The sequence below is a fragment of the Sebastes fasciatus genome, chromosome 21 (assembly GCF_043250625.1).
Source record: "Sebastes fasciatus isolate fSebFas1 chromosome 21, fSebFas1.pri, whole genome shotgun sequence".
Taxonomy (NCBI): Eukaryota; Metazoa; Chordata; class Actinopteri; order Perciformes; family Sebastidae; genus Sebastes; species Sebastes fasciatus.
In genome coordinates this window covers 5,164,856-5,192,044 of record NC_133815.1, presented here as the reverse complement: position 1 = coordinate 5,192,044, position 27,189 = coordinate 5,164,856, and the positions used below count along the sequence as shown (strand labels likewise).

The 27,189-nt window shown below is 41.2% G+C and overlaps 1 protein-coding gene across 1 annotated transcript in view; it reads right to left on the bottom strand.

Annotated features, from left to right (window-relative positions):
• The window catches only part of tmtopsb (teleost multiple tissue opsin b), a 31,361-nt gene extending 15,694 nt beyond the window's left edge, over positions 1-15,667 (bottom strand). The window contains exons 1-2 of the mRNA XM_074622212.1: positions 15,067-15,667; positions 4,912-5,240 (exon numbers count right to left, since the gene is read on the bottom strand). Of these exons, the coding sequence (XP_074478313.1) occupies positions 4,912-5,240; positions 15,067-15,508 (771 nt within the window). The 5' untranslated portion in view covers positions 15,509-15,667. The remainder of the gene's footprint in view (positions 1-4,911; positions 5,241-15,066) is intronic.
• Between the last annotated feature and the right edge of the window lie 11,522 nt (positions 15,668-27,189).

Here is a 27,189-nt window from a genome sequence, read left to right as displayed (position 1 = left end):
AGCAAGAAAACGGTGTATTCAGATATTTATATCTATAACTTATAACTTTATTTATTTATAACTTATAAAAATGATGCACTAGAAAAGAGTTTTTGGAAACAAGATAATAAGTCTACAGTCATGCTAGCATCATCCATTGGTTTGTGGACTGCCGTTTCGAAGCCTCAAGTTCGGCATTTTGGCCGTCGCTATCTTGGTTTATGGCCGTCACCATCTTGATTTTTTGCAAGCAGAAGTGGCACGAGAGGGTGGAGCTAAGCACAACCAAATGCTGAATAAGACATTTCTAGGCGATCACTGTGAAAGGGTTAAAGTTCTAAGACGAAAACACGGACAACTCCCAGACCGGACAACGCCGTGGTAGCGACCTGTCAATCACATGGTAGCCACGCCCTAAAGCATCCCCTGCTTTATGGTCTATTCAACTCTAAATGGGACCATAATTTACTAAATGAACATCATGCTGTATTGTAGAAGACTTAAAACTAGCGATTGAGACCATAAACTCATGTTTACAATGTTTACTGAGGTAATAAATCAAGTGAGAAGTAGGCTCATTTTCTCAAAGACTTCTATACAATCAGACTTCTTTTTGCAACAAAATAAAAGTTCAGTGTGCTTGCAGGCATTACAGAGACCCAACAAAGGCATGGCACATGAACCAACAAATGGAGTGGCAAATAAAATGATTGTGCAAACAGCATCAACACATCAACACCCGGGGCTCACAGAGACGAACAAAATGTGGTTCATGGCCGTGAACAAACACATTTAACAATCTCACACAAAGTTAAGAAAAGACATGTGACGCTCAACCAACCACTGAGACCTAATTCTTAGACACTGTCTGTATGTTTACTATGTAGCTGCCACATAGAATACATACAGTAAAAGAAATAATTAATCATCAGGATGACGGCAAAAGAAGAACACCGACCATTTACATTCTTACATACACAAACACAGAGATATAAAGCCAGGATTTATGACATAATAATTCCCAAATTTCTGTCATTCAAACCCCCACATTTTAAGAAACAGTATGAAGTTGTGCTCTTGGTGTCATCTGTGGTCGCTGCCAAACCGTTTTCACTGCCAATGCGTCAAATACCGCAGCTTGGTCAGTGCCCCTCGGCGTCTGACACCAACGCACGGAGGCACTCTTTACGGCCAATTCATACTTTCTGCGTCCTAGTTTGGGTCCGCACTGACCCTCGCGGGGAAATGGACGTCCGCCTGCAGCCCAAAATTTGTGACCGTGCAGACTGTACACATAGCAGGGACCAAGCAGTTGGTGGCGTATGCACCTCTGGTTTGCAAAGAAGAAGAAGAAGAAGAAGAAGAAGAAGAAGAAGAAGAAGAAGAAGAAGAAGAAGAAGAAGAAGAAGCTTGTTTTGAAGAGAGGTTGTGCGAGGAGATCTGCCGTTACCCACTTTTATATAATTTGTCTTTAAAGGAATACAAAAACAGCCAAATGGCGTTGAACTCCTGGCAAAGAACGTTATGGTGCATTGCCGCTACCAACTGAAATAGAGTGTGGATCAGGATATGAGCCCATCCAATGCGTCGCACCTGGCTCACAAAACTTGGACCAAGCTGTCAAACTAGGTGATATAGTTCTACAATAAAACTAAATTCAGCAGTGGCATGGACTATTTCTCGCCTAAAATGTTTTCAGAAATAGATTTTGGTGGATTGTTTAGACGGAATAACAGAAGTGAAATGGTGAGCATAGAACCAGGGATCAATCAGGGGCGTTCCACATTAGGGTATGTCAATGCTTAAATGGCCAGTTGAGTGAAGCATTGCGTCCCCTAGCGCCCTCGCCAGACCTGGAGGAAATGTAGCGTTAAGAGCACTGACAAAGCTGCGGTATTTAATGCATTGTGGTGAGAATGTGTTGTCCCTGCAGCCCTGGTACACGCACAGTTCACAGACACACACGGCTAAATGAAGAGCTTTTGTCTCTTGTCATTAGCTGACAGTGGGCGTGAAGGTCTGCAGCCTCGAGGTTTAATGAGGCGCCTCAGCAGAGTGTAATGAAGACAGTCGTCTGTAATCCTGTCATTAACACCAGCCTGTAGACAAAACCTCTGCGCTGCTCTCCCGTCCCCTAACCATAGACTTCTAACTTCACTCTTTGAAATTCACCCACCAGAAGGTACCACTCACAACTTTCCTCTAACCTAATCTTACCTAGTTTTCTCAACTATGTTTCACTGCATCCCCAAACTCAACAGAAGCAACACTTCACAGACAGAGATATGCACAGGTATTGACCATTTATAGAGTTAGATTTGGAAGAAAAGGCTTTGAGGAATAGTCTGAGCAGCAACAAGGTTTTTGCTGAGAATCCCCCTCAACAAACACATACACAAGCGTGAAGTCAACAAAAGCTTAACATGTAAGAAAGAGGTTGGGGAAGCAAACAGTGTTTGCATGAGGATATCTGCAGATGTAAAGGTATGGTCACATTACATTTCTGTCCTACAAATATCCCCATTCATTTCAATTGAAACACAAACTAAGGACAAAAGTCAAGCATGCATGAGTTTATCTTTTTCCAGCTTTGCCCAGGTGGATGTAATTGGTCAACTAATAGAAACACTGATGCACTGTGTTTGGCAATTTATTCTGGCTTGTTGCATCACTATATTTAGTACATTATCGCACTACTAGACTAGAAAATGTAGCATTGCTCTCATACACGGTGTGCCATTGTGTAGACCAGGGCTTCTCAAAGTCCGGACCAATGTCCGCAGCAGGACCGAACGGCAAATCCATTTGTTCATCGGTATTTAATACTCTTATCAGCATGGTAGTGGGCAAATGTGCTTATTTTTTGCAAATGAATGTATATATTTATTATTGGAAATCAATTACCAACACAAAACAATGATAAATATTGTCCAGAAACCCTCACAGGTACTGCATTTAGCATAAAAAATATGCTCAAATCATAACATGGCAAACTGCAGCCCAACAGACAACAACAGCTGTCAGTGTGTCAGTGTGCTGACTTGACTATGACTTGCCCCAAACTGCATGTTATTGTCATAAAGTGGGCATGTCTGTAAAGGGGAGACTCGTGGGTACCCATAGAACCCATTTTCATTCACATATCTTGAGGTCAGAGGTCAAGGGACCCCTTTGAAAATGAGCCCACTACAACCTCCGAAAGATCGACTGCATTAATGCGTTAAAGCAATTAGTGCCGTTAAAACGAATTTGTGTTATTATCGTGTTAACTTTGACACCCCTAGTTATGAAGTAAAACGTTTTCTATTTTGAAATAAATGTACTATTGATCAATACGTTGTTGGTGAAGTTGAATATACAGTGTAGCTGCAGGTCACTCAGAGCGATCCTGTCACCAGATGAATGTGGTTTTAATGTTTGACAACTAGTGTCAGAAATAATAAATGTCTGAGCCTCAGTTTTGTGCTGGCCCAATCACAAGAGATTAATTGCGACAACGAGTAGCCTACCGAGAGAGCAGGGCGGATGTTAAGTGAGTTGATTAAATGTTATTATGTCACCAATCGTTCCTGACCTCTGACCTTGAATAAAAATCAGATGAGTAATACGTTTGAGAACGCCTGGCGTAGACATCACGTCATTTTATTGAGGCCGAGTAGGGGGCAATTTCAGCAAACTGAAATATGACCATACCTTACTGGTGAGAAGTGGCCGAGCTGTACACCTGTATGAATGTGACAGGGTGTGCTCGTCATCTGGTAGCCGAGCAGCTATAATGAATGAGGTTGAAGCTTGAGTGAAGCAGCTGATGCCAATCAGCTAATGCAACTGCTCTGCCTGGACTAACACTGTGATCCGTAACATTAGCCGGGTTAGCTCTCTGTAAACAGTAGTGGGAAGAAACTCTGAGCCAAGGTTGCATTTCAAATTAGGCTTGAAGAAAAGAAATACCAATAAAATCACAGTCCAGCAAGTAAAGAAAAAGGAGAATTCACAAAGCCAAATCCATCAGGACGCTTTTATAATTTATCAGTTTCTGTCAGTAAGTGTGTTTCCGTCCACCTGATTTTATGTGCCTGAGTGAAACTTATTTTAAAAGTTGAAATACTGCAACAACAACAACAAATCACTTGGCTAAGGAGGAAAAGTTGGTGTATCGATAACTAGTACGCCTCTACCAACCAGTCAAGTTGCAGTTTACATCCATGTCTGTCCAAAATGTCATCACTTCATCATTTTATCCTGTTAGACATTTGTGTAAAAGTTTTTACTTTTAACTCAAGACTTGAGTGATGGCCAAAAACGTGTTTTTTTAAGGGTCACAGTGACCTTGATTTTTGTCCTTTGACTACCAAAATCTAAACAAGTAGCCTACAGATCAGATCTTTTCCTGTGACTTCCTGTAAATTCTTTGAAGGCTGCTGGAAACGTCTGGAAACTGCGTGACTTGACTGCAGCTTGCCGCCTGATCTCGTGTACTTTCCAAGTGAGGCAAAGTTCACCTCGAATGAGCCTACTAACGTTCTTTTTTTCCGGTGGACAGGCGGGTCTATTACACGCTTTGCCGTGAGACTGGGCTAAAAAAAAATATATAACACGCTAAAGGAAAAGGGAAAAAGCACAAAAGCACAATAGGTCCTCTTTAAGATCAGATGATGCGTGGCTTCATTTCTCTTGTCAATTTCACAGCCCCTGATTGAACGTCCAGACTGACTGGAGGCTTTTGATACAGTAGTGGATCGGCTAAGGTCACAGAAAAGGGAGCGCATTGTGTATTTAAAGCATTTATAAATACTTGTTCTTTCCTCGAATCGACCGCGAAGTGCTTTTAGTACTTTGCAATCACTCGCTCTGAGATTTACAAACTCTCAACAAAGTCGGCGTTATGTTCTGAACATAGAATAATCATCTCACTTTGGAACAGAGTCGCACCTGTCTGATGGCGTGCAGCAGCTTGCCGTAGGAGTAGAGGATGACGCAGAACGGCAGGACCAGGCAGAAGGTGAACAGGCAGATGATGTAGGAGATATTGTTTGGCGTCTGGGTCCTCCAGTCCACGGAGCAGGTGGTGCCGGGACCCTCGGGCCCGTAACTGCTCCAGCCCAGCAGCGGAGGTACAGTCCAGGCAATAGAGTAGAGCCAGGAGAAGCAGATCCCACCCAGCGCCGGGCGGTAGTTTCTGCCGTCGGCTATGGTGGGCTTCATCATGGTGGAGTACCGCTCGTAGGACAGGACGGCCAGGGAGATCAGGGAGACGATGCCTGAGGAAGGGGAAATGTAGAAACTGTGGTGAGTAGTTGTGTAACAAAATACTGCGGCATAAATTCCTGATGCCCCGATCCGATACTGAAATCGGATATCAGGCCGATACTGCTCTGATTATTTTTAATCATTGATTAATCTGGTCATTATTTTCTTGATTAATTCATGAATCATTTGGTCTGTAAAACACCAGAAAACAATTAAAAATGCTCATCACAAAATCATTAGACGCGTTGTCTTGTCTGTTCAGCAGTCCAAAATCCAAAGAGAATCAATATACTATAATGTAAGGAAAGGTAAAGCAGCAAATTGTCACATTTAAGAACCTGAACGCATCAAATATTTTGCATTTTTGCTTGAAAAGTGACCTGAACGATTATCAATATAGTTGTCAATTAATTTTCTGTTGTAGCTCTACAGAAATTGGAAACTAAAAAGTGCACATTTTATATAAAATAAATCATTTTCTATGTACATACTTTATTTTCCATGTAACATGATGTGAGCTAATTGATTCTCTGGCTAATTACATCTTCAGCGGTTATAGTCTGTTCACATTGAAACAAATATGCAGAGAAACATTGATTTGCATGGGAGCGGAAGCACACGGCCTTTAACTGCATGTTAATTACTAATCGATGAATGAGCTCTGTTGGTGTAAATTGTTGCTGAAGCGACGAAGACTTAAATCAGAGCTAATCAGCACATACATGCTAAAGTGCTGTTCGGGGCACTTCACCTCCATTACATTGAATCTCTCAGGGACAAAGACTTTGATTACAGACAATCACAGCACCTCTATGCATAATGAAGGATTCTGATTGGCTGACACACACAGCAACGGGTGACAGTCTTGAGAATAATGGGGAATGATTTTGTGTTTGTGTGTTTGTGCATGTTGTATGTCTGCATAAATACAGTGTGCATGTGTGTGTGTGTGTGCAGGTGGATGAAGAGGGAGTAAGAGCCCTCTGCATTCATTACTGATGCTCTCTGGTTAGATGAAGCACATGGACTCCACAAGTGCCCTTTTAGGTCAAACAGATTCTTCCTGAGCATACCGTGTTAAAATACATAAAAGATTAAATCACATGGGATTGATTTATTAAAATATTAAACTGAGTTATAAAGAAAAAATAAGACAAAAGCACATTAATGTCCTTATGTGTAGAACTTTTTATTTAATTATTTAGTTAATCTCGATTAATTGCAAATTAATGCACATTATTTTATCTGTTCAAAATGTAGTATATAAGTATATAATACTCGTATTAACAGGGGAGTGGACAAATATGCTTGCTTTATGCAAATGGGGGATATATTTATTACTGAAAATCAAAACAATGATAAATATTGTCCAGAAACCCTCACAGGTACTGCATTTAGCATAAAAAAAATATGCACAAACATGGCAAACTACAGCCCAACAGGCAACAACAGCTGTCAGTGTGTCAGTGTGCTGGCTTGACTATGACTTGCCCCAAAACGGCATGTGATTATCATAAAGTGGGCATGTCTGTAAAGGGGAGACTCGTGGGTACCCATAGAACCCATTTTCATTCACATATCATGAGGTCAGAGGTCAAAATGGCCTTGACAGTTTTTCCCCATATCAATTAGGTTTAGCTTTAATATTCTGTTTTCTCATAATCATGGGCTCATCTATTTGTAATCTCCTTGTGATCATGTAATTATTAGTCTTGTGATCGCTATCTTGTGATGTCAACATTGTTTTTTCATGATTGTGTGACTAATTAGAGGGCAGATTATCTAATAAACTGTAACACCTGCAGGATGAGAAAATTAAATCTGTGTCGAAACTACAAAGCGATGATATAATCATGGACAAATAAATCCTAAAAGTAGCAGCACCCACGGCTTCTCCAGCAAAGGTTAGTGGGCTACATTAATATGAATGGTCTGCTACCTCAGCAACAGGGAAACTTCTCTTAACAGTGACCGTTTTTCCATTCATTTCCTGTAATGATTGCACAGTCTCTCTCCTCGCAGCCTGGTGGGGATTCGGGGGGAACGTATCAGTCCCCCTAACGTTGGCTTTGATTCAAACATGGCCCACTTTGATTCTCCACCATGCACTTTAATGGGTTTTTCACCTGAGGCCTTAAGCACCGGAATGGTGCGGAATAGATTTATGGTAAAATGAATGACCCAATGTCCTCCGCCTGAGTCAGCACAGGAGCTAATCATCTTTCATTGTCTACCACTATTCCTTTGTCTCTCTCTCTCTCTCTCTCTCTCTCTCTCTCTCTCTCTCTCTCTCTCTCTCTCTCTCTCGGTCTCTCTAAATATGTATTACCCTCTTCCTCCCTCTGCTACTTTCTACCTCACCTCTGTCTCCCTCTTTTCTTCCCTCTTTTCTTCAAATCCAACTGATGCCAAATCAAGACCATTTCTCCAAAATGCTGCACACTAAGCAAAACTTCCAGCACACTTAAGTTGGGCATACACTGTACGACTTTAGAAATGTTGCTGTGTAATCTCTGCTCCTACTGTACGAGATGATTGTTTGCGATGTAAGGCTAAAGCTCAATGACCCAATGACCTGCTCCCTCTGTACTGTAGATATAAAAGGATCATTCTAAGGTAACGAAAACGCAACGATTCTTTTCAGGTGGTTATACACTAAAGAAAACATACTTATTAATTCATATTATATTCCATTTCTACCAATAGATAGACGGAATGAAAGGAAATATCAGTTCACATAGCTGACAATTATTTTTATTAACAATTAACCTGCAGATGATTTTCTTCAATAATCAATCGTAAAAAATGCCGAGACATCCTGACATTGGTTATCGTTGTGTTTCAGACTGTTGGTCAGGGAAAGTCAGCAGTATGATGTAACAGAGAAGAGCAATTGGAGTCATATTGCTGGAACTCAATACCACTTCTGACGATGTACGGATCAATATAATTGTTTCAGTTCTACACAGAGCAATGCATGCTTGTATTAATTGTAATAATTTATTTTTAAAGCGTGACTGAAACTTACAATGAGCATCCTCTATATGTCTGAATGAGGTAGTTTTCACAGCAAAGCAGCTGACTAATTGTAAAACAATCAGGCATACTCATGCTGTAAGGAAAAGCTGTGTCTTGCATCACTAATACACTTGAAATAAGGCGGAGAGGGCGATGCTTCCTGCTTCTCTTCATGCTAGTTTAAAAAGTGGGCATATGCTCAAAAGACTTACAACCAATGTCTTTCTTTCAGATATTATCATCCAACTTTTACTTTCATATATCCCTGCAGCTGTTGCCCCATCATTATGATGGTAAACCGTATATGTAAGCTTCCTAACAGGCTGCAAGTACAATAGCTCCGATGTTAGTCGCAGCGGGACGGATCAGTGTCTCAACAGTGAATTGACAAACAAACTGGACTCCATCACGTAGGCAGAAGGTGAAACGAGAAGTCTCATTTCTGTTTTCACTTCAGTCCTGCCAACCTCAGTAGATCCATTTCTGTTTTGTGGGGCCTGTAAGTGATTGCCTCTATTCAGACTGATTGAACGGCATAATGCGTATTCCTTGTGATTCCTGGGGGTTATTTAATTTAAATACCAGGGTATCTGCAGGTCTTGAAAAGTCTTTAAAAAAAACCCATTGAATTCAGCTCCCTAAAAAAGGCATGAGATGGTATTAAAACGTCCTAAATTGCATTTACAAAAGTCTTAAATGTTATAAAATGTTTTTATATCTAACTGTTGGGAGACAAGGGGTTCTAACGTGGCCTGGAAAACCTGGAAAACGGTTGATACGTTTTCCAGTCGTTGAAAACACGTCGAAAATAAGAGAAAAAGTCAAATGTCCTGGAAAATGATTTCAATATTTTGCTATTTTCCTTTAGCTGACAATGACCTAGGCTACTTATCAAAGCTCCCCAAGATGAATAACATTGCCATCTGAAAGGGCTCAGTTATGTTCAGGATCATATTAACGGTAAAACGTTGGACGAGAGTGTTTTGAATGTGCTGCTCTCAGTTATGTTGTACATCACATGATAGCACGTGCAGCTTGGATGACATTACATAACGTTGTTTTGATCCCAAACGGTTGATAAAGTTAAATTGGTTAGCATGTTTGGTTCAGTTGTAAAAGTTGGCATCCTTGCTAGCTTGGCGTGATGTCTACCTGAGCAGAGAATGAAGTCACTCTCCCTCTCTGTGTGTTGTAATCAGAGCTTCTTTGTGCTTTGTTGACATCGACAGGCCGGCTGTGTGTGCCTTTTAATGCATGTAAGTGGATGTTAGCGTGCCCTACCGGCTAGCTCACGGCCGCTGCTCTGCACTGCTCTCATACGGCGGATACAGCTGATAACGCTGTTGTGAAAGCGTAGCACCCACCCTCCAATTCCCCCCCAGGTTAACACTGTTAGGTCTGTCAGCAGTGTTGCCATGGTTTTCACTGTTAGCGCTGTTAGCACCGTTAGCTACGACCCGCCGGTTCAGCTGTGATGATGTTGCCATGTTGAGGGCCGTACGGAGGAAATAGAAATGCTCCCGATCGCGTATAGAGCACCTTTAAGGTTTGTGATTCAACCAGAAGCAATGGTTTCACATGTGCGTTGGGCATTGTTGAGAGAGTTGGATACTAATGAATGGGAAGCCGGGGTCAAAACAATGAATCAGAGACAAACATATTAGTGTACGGCTTGATCCCTGTCTATCATACCAGCTAGATCACCACTGAAAATGTCCTGGAAAATTATCACTAGAAAAGCTTATAATAGACTTAAGTGGGATTGTTTCAACAGTGGTTTATATGCACAGGACACTGTTTAATCCTATTTTGTGGCATCTCAGTCAGCACAATCAGACTTTCATCCATCCATTTTCTGCTGCTTATCCAGTTCACCTTAAGGTAATGAATTGTATCATTAGAACTTGTTGTTTTTACTGAAATAAAGTACTGAAAAAACATATCGTCCCTGCTATTTCGCCATCGAACTTTTGTTTTGTGAAACACGTATTAAATTGGATTCTGTGTGGTATTGAAAAAGGTCTATATAAGCCTTAAATTGAACTCTGCAGAAACTCTGAACGGGTCATTTTAGTCCAACAAATACATCAAACACTGGGAAGCCACTTGCATGCAAAAACATTTGCTCAGCTATTTCACAAGTTTAATGCACACAAAGATCCTGAAGCTAAAAATGCACTCTAAAGAAGCGATGCAATTCAAGCTAAATCTCCTCCTCAGGCAGCACTTTTTACCAGTTAAAAAAAACACAATTTAGTTTGAACTCTTCTCACTTCTGAAAGGTGAAAGAATCAAATTTAAAAAGCAACTCTAACACTTCCACTAAAGGTGATTCATTTTCTGTTGATCAGACTTATTCTTCACTAACAATCACACCTGTGCACCATTTTTACTTTTGCTTACAGTCTTTCCATCAGCCAGAGTAAGATGTGAAAAAACTTGAACCTATAGGTTATTTATGGGCATTTTCAAAATGGGCTGCATTTCGTCTTGTTTTCCCACAATCTGATCAATTCTGACCAAACTACTCACATAAATATTTGATGCAAGGGTAGGGTGCCCATCTCTCAACTCAGGAGAGCCGATGATCAGCCCAGTCTGGCATTCAATCTCTAAAGCATCTCATTCAGAACAGTGAGCCTATGATCATCCCTAGTACAGTTTTTGATGTTATTGGTTATTGCTTGTTTATCCAACTTCTGAACTTACACCACAGAGAAACACTGTACAAAATGAATCATGAAAGTTCTGCAAATTAGATATAAATGCAACATGTCTACAGAGGGAATGTGTGAATGTGTGGAAAGATGTGCTTGTAGCATCCGGGATTGCATTTACGCTGCGGACTGTCAGTAGCCGTATAGTGGATTTATTGAGGAGTTGAGTCAGAGTCGCTCAATTTAATTGGATAAAGATAGAAGACAGAGTCCGAGTGAAGAATGGTTTGAGGAGAGGTGACTTACTGCACGTCCAGAATCAACAGAGAAAACAACTGATTTAAGAGCAACAACAAAACGTTACACCTTACTTCAAGTCCAGACTCCTAAGAAGAAACAACGTATTTAAGAGCAACAACAACACTTTACTTCACCTTACTCCAGAGGTCCAGACTCCACAGAGAAACATCAGATTTTAAGAACACCTCAGTGCATGTCCAGACTTCAGAGAGGAAACAACTGATTTAAGAGCAGAAACACCTTACTTTGAGTCCAGACTCCACAGAGAAAACAACCACATTAAGAGCAACAACAACACCTCGTTGCAAGTACAGACTCCTGAGAGGACACAATGTATTTAGGAGCAACAACACCTTACTTCAAATACGGACTCCACAGAGAAAACAACCATTTTAAGAGCAACAACAACCCTTAACACCTTACTGCCAGGCCAGACTCGAGAGAGAGGAAACAACTTATTTAAGAGCAGCAACACCTTAATGCACCTTACGTCAAGTCCAGACTCCACAGAGAAACAACAGATTTAAAGAGCAACAACACCTTACTGAATGTCAAGACACCACAGCAAGAACAACGTATTTAGGAGCAACAACAACACCTCACTGAAAGTCCAGAATCCGCAGAGAAAACAATTGATTTCAGGAGCAACAATACCTCAGTGTATGTCCAGACACCAGAGAGAGAACAACCGATTTAAGAACACTTTACACATCACTGCAAGTCCAGACTCCAAAGAGGAAACAACGAATTTAAGAGCAACAACGCCTGAGTGCAGGCGTTGTTGCAGATTCCGTCCTAACGGGTTAGGAGCACCAGAAGACACCAGAGGACACCAGAGGACACCGGAGGACACCGGAGGACACCGGAGGACACAGTGGCACATGATTTTTTTTCAGGGTTACCCGTTTCATGTACTACTGTCACGGTATAGCGACCGTTTTATAAAAATAACTTTTTTTTAAATCAAATTTGCTCCAATCTCGCCTACTTCAGCTTTAAGAGCAACACCACCTTACTAAACCTTACTTCAAGGCCAGACTCCAAAGAGGAAACAACTGATTTAAGAACAACACCTACTGTAACTGCACCTCACAGTACTTCAAGTCCAGACCCCAAAGAGAAACCAAGAGATTTAAGAGTAACAATGTCAAGAGAGCAGTAAAAGTAACAGAGATAGATCAGGAAGAGGAGATGAGTAAAGGAGAAGAGAGGTCTGTAGTTTATTGACAGATAATTCACTTACATTTTCTCTCAATCACAGAGTCTCTTAAGACTACAAAGAGAAAAAACACCCCTAGTCATCATCATCTCTCTCTCCTCTTGTAGTCTTTGCTTCAACAGCTAGAACATCACGATGTTTCCTAGCAGAGAGGTGACATTAATCAAGCCCTGGCACTAATTAGAGGGATTGTCCTGAAACTGAGAGGTCACAGGTTTGATCCCAGCACTGGTGAAGAGCTCTGTCAACAGTCCTGTTAAAACACCTGACACAACCTCTGAGGATCAAGATGAGAGCCGAGCAACAGCAGATATATTATGTAATACGATCAGAAATGCTTTTTCCATGTTTTATGTTTTATTTTCCATCAGTCCTCCTCTCTAAAAATGTAAAGTTAGCTCTGGGACTAAATCTGAATTATGACACATCATATTATTTATGTCTGCAGGAAATTCAGTTTGCACGCTTATAGCAGCTCAACATAATCAGCAGCGAACAGCACATTACCCCTCACAACTTAATAGGATTGTAATTGAAATTAACTGCAGAATGAAATTGGTTAACGGGATTTTAATCATGTTGTTAATCTTCTCAGTTAGTTGTATATTGCCCGTTGCTGCAGGCGATGAAAGCAGATTTTCTTCATTCATGCTCCTGTGAGCTTCTACAGCAGGAACATATGTTATAGCAGAGCAAATCTACAGTAAGATATAAGGGAGCATGCTGCTGCTGCTGCTAAACTGGAATTTTGTCACTTTTCATGATAAGATTTCCTATTTAAAGATGTAGAACTGATCAAATGCTGTGACTTTTGGTGCTTGTTTGGATCAAAGTGCATGGTGTGCAGTGGTCAAGTTGGAAGACAAGACATTTTGGAGACCAGATTTGCACATTTTCAGCAACATTTAGGGTTAATATGTTGAGAAAATAAGTTACTAAACCTGAATTTTGTCACTTTTTAACATAAGATTTCCTATTTAAAGATGTAGAACTGATAAAATGTTGTGACTTTTGGTGCTTGTTTGGATCAAAGTGCATGGTGTGCAGTGGTCAAGTTGGAAAACAAGACATTTTGGAGACCATTTTTTGCACATTTTCAGCAACATTTAGAGTTAATATGTTGAAAAAGAAGACACTATCTATCTGGTTGTAGAAATAAGAAACAAAATCAACATTTCATCTCTTTTTCAACTGTTAAAGGTGAAAATAAGAAGGAAAACATGAGATTTAATTCGTTAATAAGTAGTTGTATATTGCTCGTTGCTGTAGGCGATGAAAGCATATTTACTTCATTCATGCTCCTGCCAGCAGCTACAGCAAGAACATATGTTATAGAAGAGCAAATCTACAGTAAGATCTCATAATTATGAGGCAGCGTGCTGCTGCTGAACCTGAATTTTTCATGATAAAAATTAATATTTAAAGATGTAGAACTGATACAAATGCTGCGACTTCTGGTGCTTGTTTGGATCAAAGTGCATCAGATAAGTGGACTGCTTCCTGATGGACCTGGTCAACAAGGTGCCCACCATCTCAGCTGAGGACTTTGAGAACATGCTCAATTCCAACATCAATGACCTGTTGATGGTGACCTACCGGTCTAACCTCACCCAAGCACAGATTGCTCTAAATGAGAAGCTGGTGCTGCTCTGAGGGGAATTCACTGAAGTGATTCATATTACATTTTTGTACACTACACTACACTACACTCAAAGTGCAGGCAGTGGTCGAGTTGGAAAACAAGACATTTTGGAGACCATTTTTTGCACATTTTCAGAAACATTTAGAGTTAATAAGTTGAGAAAAGAAGACACTATCTGTCTGGTTGTAGAAATAAGTAACAAAATCAACATTTCATCTCTTTTTCAACTGTTAGAGGTGAAAATAAGAAGGAAAACATGATATTTAATTCGTTAATAAGTAGTTGTATATTGCCTGTTGCTGCAGGCGATAAAAGCATATTTTCTTCCTTCATGCTCCTGCAAGCAGCCAGAACATATGTTATAGTAGAGCAAATCTACAGTAAGATATTCTGATTATGAGGGAGCTTGCAGCTGCTGCTAAACCTGAATTGTGACTTTTGGTGCTTGTTTGGATCAAAATGCATGGTATACAGTGGTCAAGTTGGAAGACAAGACATTTGGAGACCAGATTTGCAGCAACATTAAGAGTTGATATGTTGAGAAGGGCATGTCCGAAAATAGACACAGACACTATCTGTCTGGTTGTAGAAATAAGTAACAACATCAACATATCATCTCTTTTGCAAAATACACCTCAAGTGCAACTACCTTTGTTTACATTTATTTAGTTATTACATCTACCCTACCTGTTTTACAAGTGCAATTACCTGACTTTTGGTGCATGTTTGGATCAAAGTGCATGGTGTGCAGTGGTCAAGTTGGAAAACAAGACATTTTGGAGACCAGATTTGCACATTTTCAGCAACATTTAGAGTTAATATGTTGAGAAAAGAAGACACTATCCAACTGGTTGTAGAAATAAGAAACAAAAATCAACATTTCATCTCTTTTTCAACTGTTAGAGGTAAAAATAAGAAGGAAAAAATGAGATTTGATTTGATAATAATGTGTCTCCAGTGAGTGACACATTGCCAAAGGAAGATGGAAACATGCTGCTCACCTAAACATGCGTTGACGAACCCGTACCAGACGCACCCAGCTCGTCCGATCAGCCATCGCCCCTGGGTGCTGGCTGCAAAGCTGAACGGAGTCCCCAGCACGCTGACCAGCAGGTCGCTGGCTGAGATGCTCACCAGCAGCAGGTTCATGGGCGTGCGCAGCGTCCGGTACCTGCAGAACAGCCCGAGCACCAGGACGTTACTGAGGAACCCGAAGGTGCCGATGAAGCCCAGACATACCGCCACCAGCAGGTGACCATTTGGGCTCAGAGACGGAGGAGGCAGAGAACCGGACAGAGAACCGGACAGATCCTCCAACGAGTCCGTCTCCGTCGCTCCTCCTCCTCCTCCGGTGCAGTGCGCACAGCTCAGGCTCACGTTGCACACAAGCATACCTGATGCACCTTGCACCTGCACGAAGTTTGCACCACAGGACGGAACCATGCGGTCTCAGGTGGACTCGTGTTAGCCCATCTGGAGGAGCGAAGGCGCACGAGGGAGTCCTCTGTTGTTGCGCATGTGGTTTGATTTCACTAAAGGGATGGAGATGGAGATGGAGGAATGCGTAAAGGAGCTGCTGCTGCTGGGGGGCTATTTCCAGTTCTCCAGGTCGTGACAGCTACTTGGTGAATGAGTGAGGATTCAGAGAGCCAGAGAGATGCCGTTGCTCTTCATGTTTTTAGATCCGCCTCCTCATTGCCTGACGCCGTGCGCTCCTGGTCTGGAGAGGAGCGCTCCTTTTTTTTTTTAGTAAGGTACACCGCCTTCGCCCAATGTCAGCTGGGATTGGTTCCAAGTAGTTATGAGATATTATGATACTTGACCTTATAAGTCATTATAAAATGCTTTATAATGGGTTGTGATTATTTGTATAAAGCATTATGAATATGTATGAGTGCTTATAACTGTATACAGTGCTATAAGGATATTGTAGAAAGCAAGAATGTTGAAAGTGTTGGCATTGGACGTAAAAAAAAGTCTTAAAGAATCATCCAACATAAGGAACTCCCACAAGAAAAAGTTTACAAGCGATATGATTTGAAATGTGGCTTAATCTGCAAAAACCCGCAACACCAGGCGGCTCGGAGGTGCATGTGTGTGTTTGAGATAGCGTGTGTCATAATCTCAGACCACCATCAGACCATCAATGGAAGCACTGTATAACACTATTTGTGGGTCATAAAACACACTGCAAATGAAGGGAAAGTGATTGAAAAGCTGTTTGACAGGTGCCTGTAGAGCAACACTCCACATTTCTTCTACATTAAAGGGACTGTTTGTAAGAATCGAAAATGCTTGTTAACAGCAACACCTGTGGCCATTAACTGCTTACTGTTTGTAAGGTTTTACAGGTATAAATCTACCGGGTCGCAGCGTCGGCGTTAGGGACGGGCCATGGGGGTCCAGGCCCGACCAAAAAGGTCACTGTGCCCCCTCAGCTGTATTATCTCCTGACAAAAAACTAAACTGAAATAACAGCTAGGCTATACGTAAAATTCATTCAGTTTGGTAATGGAAGGACTTAACACTGCAATGCAAAATAAAGCACAAAACAGTGATAGTTTTTCATGGGTCGGCGCCAGAGTGTTAGGGGCGGACGGGCAATCAGCTTTGACAGGGGGGCATTTTTTTTCACCTCATATAGCCTTTATTAAGTGTATCTTTGACATTATCATGTTTCATGAAAGAAATAAACTGACAGAGAGGTGTATACATACTGCCACTTGTGTGCACACATACACATGCTGTTATGTCCACAAAAACAGGTTATAAACTAACACCGTGTCCTAACTGGATGCGAGCATCCGACTGTCGCGCTGCATCGCGTAGCATCTGACGCTCTCTGTCCACTGAATATGTTAAATCTGCACTTCTGTTACATCATGTAAACAAACCAGGAATATATCAACTGTGAGCTCCAGATCAGACTGGAGCTGAAGACGTAACCACCTCAAAGATGGGTTAGTAGTACTTGTTATCTTCCTACGTTCGTACTTTTTTTTTTTATCAGAAAACACACGTTTTATTTGTGATATTTACTGTAAATAACATATGATATAGCCAAGAGCAAGTAGGTTGTTATCTAGTGATCTTCTCCAGCCAGCTGCCACCTTATTTTGGTTTCTGTATGAGGAGGTACTAAATCTATTGAGCTAGATTTAAAAAAACAAAAACAAAAACAAACACGCAAACAGAGCGGATCGCAGGGCGTGCCTGAGGAGTTACCTGTAGCCTCCAGTACCTCCTCATTTCAAAACAGAAACCAAAATAAGGTGGCAGCTGGCTGGAGAAGATCACTAGATAACAACCTACTTGCTCTTGGCTGTATCGTATGTTATTTACAGTAAATATCACAAATAAAACGTGTGTTTTCTGATAAATAAAAAAGTATGAACGTAGGAAGATAACAAGTACTACTAACCCATCTTTGAGGTGGTTACGTCTTCAGCTCCAGTCTGATCTGGAGCTCACAGCTGATATGTTCCTGGTTTGTTTACATGATGTAACAGAAGTGCAGATTTAACGTATTCAGTGGACAGAGAGCGTCAGATGCGCGATGCAGCGCGACAGTCGTTTTATAGTTCCTTTAAAACAGTTATAAAAACATAAAAACATTAAAGATTAGAAAATAAAAGCAAGCTAAAAAAAAAGGCTAGGATAGAAGCTAAAATAGAGTATAACACACAAGAGTAAAAGCTCTAGTGCAGTATAAGATCATTATCTGGTTTAATAAAAGGCAGCAGCAAACAGGAAAGTTTTAAGTTTTGATTTAAAAGAACTCAGAGTTGGAGTTGGTCCTGCAGGTTTCTGGGAGCTTGTTCCAAATATTTGGTGCATAAAAACTGAACGCTGCTTCTGCATGTTTAGTTCTGACTCTGGGGACACTAAGCAGACCTGATCCAGATGACCTGAGAGGTCTGGATGGTTCAGAACATAGCAGAAGATCAGAAATGTATTTTAGCCCTAAACCATTTAGTGCCTTGTAAACCAGCAGCAGTATTTTGGGTCATAAAACACACTGCAAATCAAGGGAAAGTGATTGAAAAGCTGCGTGACAGGTGCGTGTAGAACAACACTCCACATTTCTTCTACATTAACCAGAGTGAACCCCATGATCGATACTCCTGTACATGCATTTAATTAAAAGGACTCACTGGTCCCTCACGTTAAGAAGAGTGCAGGAGAGAATCTATAAAGTTCCAGCCAGAGGGACAAGGGCTTAAATACTCTACGAGGCCAATCATTATTTCAAAAATCAAGACAATAGATAAATAGATCTGTACTCTCCAATGTTGGGTCACAGCTTAATGCGAGGGGTCAAGAAATGTAATTAACAGTCAAAAGCATGTGAATCAATGGTATTGGCTCGATCCCACTCCTGTTGCTCCCTCTGCTCTTTCTTATTCTACACGACTTGTTGCAGGTGTCTTTCCCTTCTCTCTGTCACTGATAGGAACACACAGATACAGACACATTTGACCGTTTCAAAGGGAGTTGATTTGAAGGATTAAACCAACAGAAAAGGGGAAAGTGTTGCATAAAGATTAGATACTTCCTTTGCACCTTAATGTTAGAGTAAACTCTCACTTAAATGACAAATTGATCTTTTACCAGTGCCTTCCAAAATGAGTTAAGGCAACTATTTACTGGGGTATATTATCACACTACCAGTGAACGTGATCCAGGCAGCATTGTGTTTACTGCAAACTTGCAAATGAGTTGCATATATGAATGTAATTCTTAGGAAACAGGGTTGTATGAGTGACATGTCTCCCCCAACATGCCCAGATAAGTATACCTACTGTATGCACAAGGGCTCTAAGATTAAAGAGAACCTATTATGCTTATTTTTTCAGGTTCATACTTGTATTGTGGGTTTCTACTAGAACATGATTACATGCTTTAATGTTCAAAAAATGCTTTATTTTTCTCATAGCGGCTCATAGCAGCACCTCTTTTCACCCTCTGTCTCAAACGCTCTGTTTGAGCTCCTCCCCCTCCCCTTCCTCCCGAAAAGCCCAGTCTGCTCTGATTGGTCAACCAAACCCAACTCTTTGGACTCCGCTCCAGCTTCGCTCTAACTAGCTTTGTTGAGGACGTGCCAAACTGGCCGCTAGGCAGGTATTATGCAAAATGTCAAAATGCAAATTAGCTCCACCCTCTCGTGTCACTTCTGGTTGCAAAAAAACAAGATGGTGACGGCCAAAATGCCGAGCTTGAGGCTTCAAAACGTTAGTCGACAGACCACTGGGTGACGTCACCATGACTACGTCACCATGACTACGTCACCATGACTACGTCCACTTCTTATATACAGTCTATGTGAGACGAGGAAACGCAGGAAAGAAACTGGAAGCATCAAATGTTAAACAATTAATCGATCATCAAAATAGTTGCCGATTATTTTCCTGTTGATCGACTAATCGTTTCAGCTCCGGTTGTTGGTGGTGGAGAAGACAGACATTATTCCAGCCCAGTTACCAGACAAGAACATCAGTATTGGACGATTCAGCAAAACCCGGAAAAGTTTTTTCTGTGATGTGATGCAAACTCTGGTCTCCTGCATGACAGTCAGACGCGCTACACCCCTATAAATGTAAATCATGAGGTGTGAAATTGATCACTTTGGATGTAAAGGTACCAGGCTGCATTATTCGCTTTTCGCTCATCAGGAAAGCATTAACATAAGTCCCTTTAAGGATTTAAATAAAGCACCAATTATGTCCTTTTTGTGGAGAGGTCAGTCACATAGAATGACTGGCCTTGCATTAGAAATATGCAGGTAATGTACTGAAACACTTTAATAATACCCGTGTTGCTCCAGCACTCTGTCATTTGTACATTTCCTTTCCTTTGATTTCAAATGTAACCTTGCCAACAGATGCACTCTTGCACCTCCAGTGAGAGATGAATTATTAACAAAAGGAGTTAATGAAATTTGCTTCATAAAAAAATGTCGCAGTGTTCATAAAAACTTAAGTATACAGGACACATTTCCCACAACCTTTGTCTCTTAAGGGACTATAATATCCCTATCATTAAGAATATATCACTTTCATCTATGCATTATAAATAGAGCTGTGCAATCAGGGTTACAAAATAGCATAAGTTTAATTCTCTGATGATTTTTACAACTTTGTACAGGGTTTCATACTTTTTACAATCACATGGAGTCAATTTATTGTAAGAAAAAGTAAATAAATGAGAAAAGGTGGGCTTCACATGGATATCTCACACCTTCTGGGGACTGTTTGGGACATTTATTATCAGTCAAAGACTCTCTGACATACAGTTTTTTTCAATTTCATTGTAATGAAATGAAATGAAATATTTTCAATTTTCTACTGAAGCCACTTTTTCCAAAAGTCTTCTACAGTCTGCATCACCAACATGCATCTTGGCCAAACAATAGTAAAAGACCTTCATTTATATAGCGCCCTTCTAGTTTTCAAATCACTTAAAGCGCTTTACAATAAATCTCAACATTCACCCAAGGACACTTCAACATATCGAACATATGAATTTCTTTCTAAAGCACGGCATAGGAGAAGAAAAGCAACATACAATATGTCTTTTTTTTATCATGATTGAATTTGTGTTTGTGTCTAGTGCTTAGGGAGCTGTGATTGTATACATCTGTGAATGTTTATTTGTTGTATTTTCATTCTGGATGTATCCTGGCGCTTTATTTGTGTGTGGTTCACGTGTGCGATATTGTGCCTGGATGATGATTCATTTTACGTTTGGATGATGCTGGTGTATTGTGCTGTTAGATGATGGTGGTCTAACATGTTTTGTTGTCTGTTAATGTGTCTGAATAATCCCATGAGGAATGGGTTTATGTAAATGACCAGACACGAAAATAAATTATTCATATAAATTATTCATTATTAGTAACAGGCGACCGGAGGAGCTGGGGATCAAACTGACAATGTTCCTATTGGTGGACAACCTGCTCTACCTTCTGAGCCGCACTTAATCTCACCTCCAAAACTCCCTCAAACCACCAAAACACTTCAAACGTGTCTCAAAATAAGCTTGTTCAATAATAATACTGGCAACAATTCTCACTCAGAAAGCATACACTATCACTCATAACACACTGACCTGAAAACACAACGGTTTGGACATTATTCAGTATTTCATTATAGAATGAGAATAACACCTTTTCGGTTTATTGACTCTACAAAAGTATGAGTGACAAGAATGAAACAGAAATGCATTACAAAGGTAAAGTGTGTAGGATTTGGCAGCATCTAGTGGTGTGGTTGCAGTTTGCAACCAACTGAGTACCCCTCCGCTCACTCCTCCCTTTCCAAGACTGTGGTAACGTGAGCCAGCGAGTGTAAAACCGTGGTAACAGCGTTCGCCTCGCTCAGAGGCCATCCTTACCATAATAACACTACTTTAGGAGCAACGGAAATCCGACGTCAGCTGGCAGTAACACGGTTTTGCGATCTGCGGCTCACGTTACCGCAGTTTCACAAGCGTGCCGGAGAACTACTGTACAGTGATCTTCAGGTAACGTAAAAATGTGAAAGGTTCTCTGTAGAGCCAGTGTTTGGTTTGTCTTTTCTGGGCTACTGTAGAAACATGGCGGTGCAACATGGCAGACTCTGTGAAGAGGACCTGCTCACTATGTCGATATGAATGGCTTGTTCTAGGCTAACAAAAACACAACAAATCTTAGTTTCAGGTGATTATACACTAATGAAAATCTAAAATCTAAAATCTCTCCTCTGATATCCTTTATTTTATTAACAGGACACCTGGTAGGCTTTCAGCTTAAATTGCTATCAGCTGGAAAGATTATTTCATTCTGATGTAAATATTCTGCTAAGATTTTCTATATATTTCAATACGGTTACAGCAGAAACGCATGAACTTTGCCATCATTCAGTTTTGAATGTGTTTTCAACAGTTTTGAGAACATCGTGTTAGCGTTTGAAAAGTTCATGGATTTTGGACAATGTGATCATTGAATGCATTTGCGTGAAAGCAGTGAATCGCAGCTTTGCCCACATTGACTGCATGTTAGAAATCGAAAGAACCCATAATGTCTGTAGCCTAAATCAACAACAAGATTTATTGTTCTTCTTAAATGGATACAACCAAACGTTGTACATTTTCAAACTTTCATGACATTTTCTTTTCCCCACCTGATGCACAAAATCAGCCCTAGGAAAAGAAATGTGTGAGGAGTGTCTTCGATGAATTTATTACAGATACGCTGTTGGTTAAGTAATCATAGGACCTGTCAGCGTGAGGTTTGTTGACATATAAATAAATCACGACACAACCAGCATCGTTTCACCTCTAAACCTGACCCTCTTCAACTCTTCCACAAAGCTAAACACCAACAACTCACAAACATATTGAATCTTAGCTCCTTTTGAAACTGAAATGTGGATTTATGGACACACACACACACATTGTGCAGACTTCAGGAAAACATTATGAAGTATAACAATATGTTATGATGAGCTACAACCACCCTTGGTGCTACATTGAATTTACACCGAGCTGAAATCAAAGTGATGCAGCCGTCAAGCCCGTAGTCATCCGACTGGTCTCATTTTACTGGAACCTGCAGAGATGATGCACCTCATTACTGGTTGGTTAAAAGGAAAAAAAGGAAAGTTTTACAAATACAAAACCTCCATGGGTCAAAACTTCATAATAGAAAGAGTCATAATTGGCCTTGTTTGCAGTTCAAGGTATCCTGACAACAGTTTTACAGACGTCTTTCTTCAATGGTCGTCTATGGGGAAAATGCTTTTTGGGCCGCAGGGGGACTATTTTGCTGCAATACCACTGGAAGTGGCCACTGGAAGAAATTAGAAGCAAGTGTTAAGACCAGTTTTAGGCGAACCCAGATGCAGACACGGGAGGCTGATGAAAAATTTAACAATGAGGCTTTATTGCCAAAAGTGTGAATCGTGAAATGAGCAAGGGGAATGCATAGGCTGGGGAGTCGGGGAGTCGGGCAGCACAGGCAGGCAGGAATCCTAGGCACAGAGATACACGTTAGTAGACGAAAAACACCATCAAAACTTGGAACAAGAAATAACTCATAAACTGAACGACCGAGGCAAAGCTCCTACTCGGGTCGAGTCAACGATCTGGCGACGAGTGACTGAGGAGGTATAAGTAGAGTAGCTGATGAACTGATTACTGCCAGCCGCGTGGTTAGACTCAGGTGAGCTGATTGCATCAGTGAGCACAGGAACCTGCAGATGGGAGGAGAACACACACACACACACACACCATCTACCAGGCACGCCCACACAAGACAGACAGGGGAACTGGACAAAACAGGGAAAAGGGGAAAAGACACACTAGGAAGCTGGAGTTATGGCTGGGACCATAACAGCAAGGCTGAGTGGCGGCGCCGTATCCAGGTTTTATATACATCCATGATATAAACATGAAGGTCAACCCTAAAATTATAATACCTGGTTAAAACCAGAGATGGACTTTTCAGTTCTAAGTGCCACAAAGTGCACAGGAAATACAGGAAATGCAAACAGAGGGAATAAAAAAACACGAGTGCAGCCGCACATGAAGGCTCATCACTGGCATTTCTAGGTCAAGAGGGGAAATGAAGTGATGTGAATTCTTATCACGTCACATCACTCATCAAATATTACCTCAACATGTGGTGTAACTGTAGCAGAGGATTGTGAAATGGATTGAAATCCTTGACAAAAGTGCTCAAATGACAGTTTATGGATGTAATATGGAGATATTTCTAAGGATTGACACATTCATACACATGCAGAAGTGCACACAACGGGGTTTAATGTGACATGTTTATTAATTCCAGTGGACATTTTGCCAATAATGTTCATTAATAGTAAGAGTTGTGACATTAATTAGTCCATGCATTTGTTACCTCTAGACTCGATTACTGCAATTCCTTATTATCAGGCTGCTCCAATAAGTCTCTTAAGACTCTCCAGTTGATCCAGAATGCTGCAGCACGTGCACTGACTAGAACTAGAAAAAGAGATCATATTACGCCTGTATTAGCTTCTCTACACTGGCTGCCTGTAAAATCCAGAATAGATTTTAAAATCGTCCTCCTCACCTACAAAGCGCTAAACGGTCAGGCCCCATCATATCTTAAAGAGCTCATAGTACCCTACTACCCCACTAGAGCACTGCGCTCACAGAATGCAGGGTTACTTGAGGTTCCTAGAGTCTCCAAACGTAGAATGGGAGCCAGAGCCTTCAGCTATCAAGCTCCTCTTCTCTGGAACCAGCTCCCAGTTTCAGTCCGGGAGGCAGACACCGTCTCTACATTTAAGAGTAGGCTAAAGACTTTCCTCTTTGATAACGCTTATACTTAAGCTGCTATAGGCATAGACTGCCGGGGGACTTCCTATGACACACTGTCATAAGGAACTTCCTATGACACACTGAGCTCCCCTCTCCTTATGTATATACTCATGTCCCATGTCCATGTTGTTACTAACTTCATTCCTTCCCGGGAGTCCTTGTGCCTCCTTGTCTCGCAGCTAACCGTGGAGCGGGGTCACACCTGGAGTGAGGTCATACCTGGAGCATGGGTACACTTGGAGCAGGGTTTCACCTGGATCTTGGTGGTCTCCGGTATTGTGGCTGCATCTGCTGCCGCGTCGGTGCCTGCTTGACACCAACTGCTACCATCCCTAATTAACTACGTCTGTACGAGGGACTACCAATGCTAACGAGGGATTTCCAACACCTAATGACAATGTGGCAGCCTGGAGAATAACACTTCTCAATCACTGCCAAAGACATCAAGAGCTCCCAGCAAGCATGCTGATGCTGCAGGAACCAATGCACGGGCATCGATCGCAGGGACGTCCCACACCAATACACATGGACGTACTGAGGAGAGATGCTGGACAGTGCTGGCTTTCCGATAGTTGTATTATCACTCTTTCCATCCACCACTATTGGTTTTGTGTTATCAGCCCTACTTGTATTAGTTATTACAGCTGCTAGACTGCTATTGTGGCTGCTTCTATATCTCTCTCTCTCTATCTCTCTCTCTCTCTCTCTCTCTCACTCTATCTATCTATCCCCCCAGCCGGTCTCGGCAGATGGCCGCCCGCCCTGCGCCCGGTTCTGCTCCAGGTTTCTTCCCAGTAATCGGGGAGTTTTTCCTGGCCACAGTGCGCTTGGTGGATCCTGTTGGGTCTCAAAACTATGGTGTACGGTCATAGACCTGCTCTACATATAAAGCGTCTTGAGATAACTTCTGTTGTGATTTGACGCTATACAAAAATAAATTGATTTGATTTGATTTGATTAAGTAGTATTGACTTAAGCCGAGAGACAAGGTGAGACAGCAAACAGGCAACACGGCAACAGCAACAAGAGTGAAAAAAACTGATTGCAGATGGTGAGGGAATAGAGGTCAATATGGCAACGTGGGAGGCTGACCTTGAGAGGATTCGTTCATTCACCCCGGTGTTAGTATTTATTGTAAAAGCTTGTAATCTCAGTTTTCTATCTAAGTGCTGAGTGCTAATTGAGCTGAAAAGTGAGAGAGACGGCCGTGTGCCATAATGAGAGAGGGCTGCAGTGGCCATTTGAAAAAGGTATTTGTTGCTCGACGGTTTCTACGGCTACCGGGAGTAATTTGGGAGCCATGGATGTTTTCATTGTTAGCCCTCTGGCATGAGTTCAGGCACAGTGTGAAAGAGCTGCTTTATTTAACAGAGCTGAGAATGACATGTTTAAATGTGTGTGTGTGTGTGTGTGTGTGTGTGCGTGTGGCGGAGACATGTGGATTCACTGTAGCATTCATTATTTTCAAATCAAAGCTTTGATATGCAACTTTTTCCACATTAATAATGTATAAGTTAGCTTTATCATAAGACTGTAGGTGCATGTGGACAAGTTGGAGATATAAGGTTTCTTTGATGTTCCTGGCTGTAAGAGATGTATATGAAGTGTGTGTTCGTGGAAGACAGTGTGTTAGGTTGTAGTTACCAGGCGGCAACTTCCACTTCTGAAAAGTGAATCGAATGCTGAAGTGCCTTAAACTTGCATTCTTTCTAACAGCCAGCAGGGGGCGACTCCTCTGGTTGCAAAAAGAAGTCTGATTGTATAGAAGTCTATGAGAAAATGGACCTACTTCTCTCTTGATTTATTACCTCAGTAAACATTTTAAACATGAGTTTATGGTCTCAATCGCTAGTTTCAAGTCTTCTTCAATACAGCATGATGTTCATTTAGTAAATGATGGTCCCATTTAGAGTGAAATAGTCCATAAAGCAGGGGATGCTTTAGGGCGTGGCTACCTTGTGATTGACAGGTCGCTACCACGGCGTTGTCTGGTCTGGGAGTTGTCCGTGTTTTCGTCTTACAACTTTAACCCTTTCACAGTGTGTTTTCAGTTCATGAAAGTTAATTATAACATTTTGGTTTCCTAAAAATTTCTTATTAGCTCCACCCTTTCATGTCCCTTCTGGTTACAAAAAAAACAAGATTGCGACAGCCAAAAAGTATGACCAAAGGCCAAAATGACGAACTCGAGGCTTCAAAACGGCAGTCTACATACCAATGGGTGATGTCACGGTGACTATGACCACTTCTAATATACGGTCTATGTTCCTGGCGCTAAAAGATGTATACGATCAACATATCCTCATACAAAAGTTCATATGATATCTTACGAAGTGTTATTCCTCATTTTTTTAAGATAACACTGGAAGTGGTGTAACTTACATACAAAGTTACGTGACAAAAACTACTTAATTAGGTTTAGGAAAAGATTGTTGTTTGGCTTCAAATAAGTCAAGTAGCGTAAAGTTACGGAAGTGGCGTAACTTAAGCACGGACGTTACATGACAAATAAATCAACGTTGACTTCTGGTTTCACACGGGACATGAACAGCGGTCTCCTGGGCGAAAGTCCGGTGTTCTTTGACCTATCCATCCACCTTGATTTTCTCCCCTATGTGCAATTTGTCGTTATTTATACTTCCTGGTTCACGATTATGTGGATTTCATACATATTGATTTCGTTGGATATACAGTATAGGAATTACAGTGCATTATAGGTACGAACGGGGTATGAGAACAGCCTGATATGATGTGTGATTACATGGAAGACAGTGTGTTAGCTT